The sequence below is a fragment of the Sinocyclocheilus grahami genome, unplaced genomic scaffold (genome assembly GCF_001515645.1).
Source record: "Sinocyclocheilus grahami isolate Dianchi unplaced genomic scaffold, SAMN03320097.WGS_v1.1 scaffold1138.1, whole genome shotgun sequence".
In the NCBI taxonomy this organism is placed as follows: Eukaryota; Metazoa; Chordata; class Actinopteri; order Cypriniformes; family Cyprinidae; genus Sinocyclocheilus; species Sinocyclocheilus grahami.
The window spans coordinates 325423-327840 of NW_015506317.1; the positions used below are offsets into that span (position 1 = coordinate 325423).

At 34.9% G+C, this 2418-nt stretch overlaps 1 protein-coding gene across 1 annotated transcript in view; it reads right to left on the reverse strand.

The window, feature by feature from the left end:
• Positions 1 to 1027, reverse strand: part of nop53 (NOP53 ribosome biogenesis factor) — a 10135-nt gene extending 9108 nt beyond the window's left edge. The window contains exons 1-2 of the mRNA XM_016252907.1: positions 805 to 1027; positions 663 to 718 (exon numbers count right to left, since the gene is read on the reverse strand). Coding sequence (XP_016108393.1) covers positions 663 to 718; positions 805 to 940 — 192 coding nt within the window. The 5' untranslated portion in view covers positions 941 to 1027. The remainder of the gene's footprint in view (positions 1 to 662; positions 719 to 804) is intronic.
• Between the last annotated feature and the right edge of the window lie 1391 nt (positions 1028 to 2418).

A 2418-nucleotide genomic window follows, 5' to 3' on the forward strand; every position in this document is an offset into this window, starting at 1 on the left:
GCACCTAGTGGCAAAGAATGAATTTGCATTTTCATTCAGACCAACCCGAAAAGACCAACAAGTGGGCGGGTAATATGCAAATGTTTCATGTTGACTTCAACATGAAACGGCTTGGGATTCGTTTTAAAAACGACTCGTTTCAATGATTCAGAGTCTACTCTTTCTTTTGAGAGACAATAACTTTATACACTGTGCACTTTCAGATTTAAAACTTTGCAGGGTGTTTTCATTCACGTGTTACACACTGCATGAAAGGTCATTTTCAAAAATCCATAATAGGGGCACTTTAATAAGAAATAGTTTGAGTTTAAAAATAAATATTAAGAAAAATTTGTGGAAATAAAAGATAAATAACTTTCAAAAACATTTCTACTTTAGATTCTACTTCTTATAGTCTTAGTGTAGTATTTTTTAGTAAGAATGGACTCCTTGTACACCTGTACTGTCAAAATCCTGTTCACAACATTTGATTAAAAAAATAATACCAGATGACGATTATTAATAATTAAAAAATACCAAATAAAAGTAATTACTGATAATTAAGAAATAAAAAATGATAATTACAAAATACCAAATAATGACTGAAATATTGGCCAGCCACTAGCAACACCATTGTCAAAATGGCTATGAATTATCACAACAGAAAAGAACACTGTTCTCACCTTGACAAGCTTTTTCTTAGTCTGTTCAAGATAGTAGGGATCAGCCGTCTCTGGTGCTGTTGGACATTGAGAAGACAAGTCATATTGTGCCACTTGCGTACATCACATCACAAGAGAAAGTGTAAAGACTAACTCTACTCACTGCCTGCACTCCACAGGTCATAAAATGCTCTATCTGGATTATTATTGGCCACTGGATGTTCTTTAACTGACACCCCAGAGGCGGCTGCAGCCCTTCGGAGTTGAAGAAGCTTTTCTCTTCGTGGCAACACTCCCATGGCCGCCAACTTTGCTGCATTCTCTGATATGCGCCGCTGCTTTTTAGCATTGGGCTGCTGGAATGCCAAGACACTAAAAGAATATTAGGAGAATCAGGGTCATGTAAAAATAGGGTTGGAGATGATCAAATTATCCTAATATGTGTGCAGTATAAAATCCAACTATTTGGTTCTAAATAATTTCCCTTAATATTTAACATCACTTTATAGCAAATCTCAATTGCTTTCTCATTTCTATCACCACAAAATGTAAACTATATTATTGATCAGAGATATATTTAAAGTTGAATATACAGAATATCTATCTGTACCCGCATCCATAAATACAATACACTAACACAAATAAATACATGCTATATAGCTAATTTTGGCTGTGTGATTCTTTAGGCCTATATCATTGCACAGGATAATATATAATGTTGAATACGTAAGAATCTGCAAGTACTCAAGTGATATTTACTACATAGCAATTCTGAACTTCTTGACTGTTTATGTTGGCACAAAATGGAAACTATTAGAGCACAGCGCTTATCTGCTAAATGTGACTATAAGGTATTAAGATATTACAAATATTAACACCATAACTTTCTGTGAAGCTGCATTAAAGGAGTAGTTCACTTCCAGAATTTTTTTTTACAGATAATGTACTCAACACCCTTGTCATCTAAAATGTTCATGTCTTTCTTTATCTCGTAAAGAAATTGTTTTTTTGAGGAAAACATTTCAGGATTTCTCTCCATATAATGGACTTCTATGGTGCTCCTGACTTTGAACTTCCAAAATGCAGTTTAAATGCAGCTTCAAAGGGCTCTAAACGATCCCAGCCGAGGAAGGAGGGTCTTATCTAGCGAAACGATTGGTTATTTTCAAAAATTTTTTTATTAATTATTAATAATATATAAACATGGGGATATGAAATATTGAATTGAGATTAATGTTTTGAAATCTTACCCATTTATAAATCCATTATGAGCAGTGTACAAAACAATCGTCAGGACAATATGATCACTACAGCAAAATTATAGTAGTATTAATACTAAATTCCTCTGATTTCATTTTCAATACAATCAAAAACTGAGGCGCAAGCTGCATTTGAATGAAACGAGAGAGCGCGTCCGCACCTCCGCGGTGATACAAGAGACATGCGGCGAATTCCAAACAGAAGTGAGCATCCCTATGCCCTACTCCCTTCGAAGGGCAGACCCCTTGAAGTGTGTTCTTTGAAGGGTGCAGGGCATTACTGTCTCGTATAAGCGTTTGGAACTCTCTTGGCGAAGGGAATGACTGACCAAACGTTACCTTGACAACACTGCGTGTGCATGCAGCATTCAGCACTCCATCAGTTGTTGCAAATAAATATTTATTTTCATTATTATTATTTTATGTAAATATTGTCTCACTGTGTCTTATTTACTATTAAACTTTTTCAAACTAAACATGCTTAAACTACCGTCTTAAATCATATTTCTATCACTGAC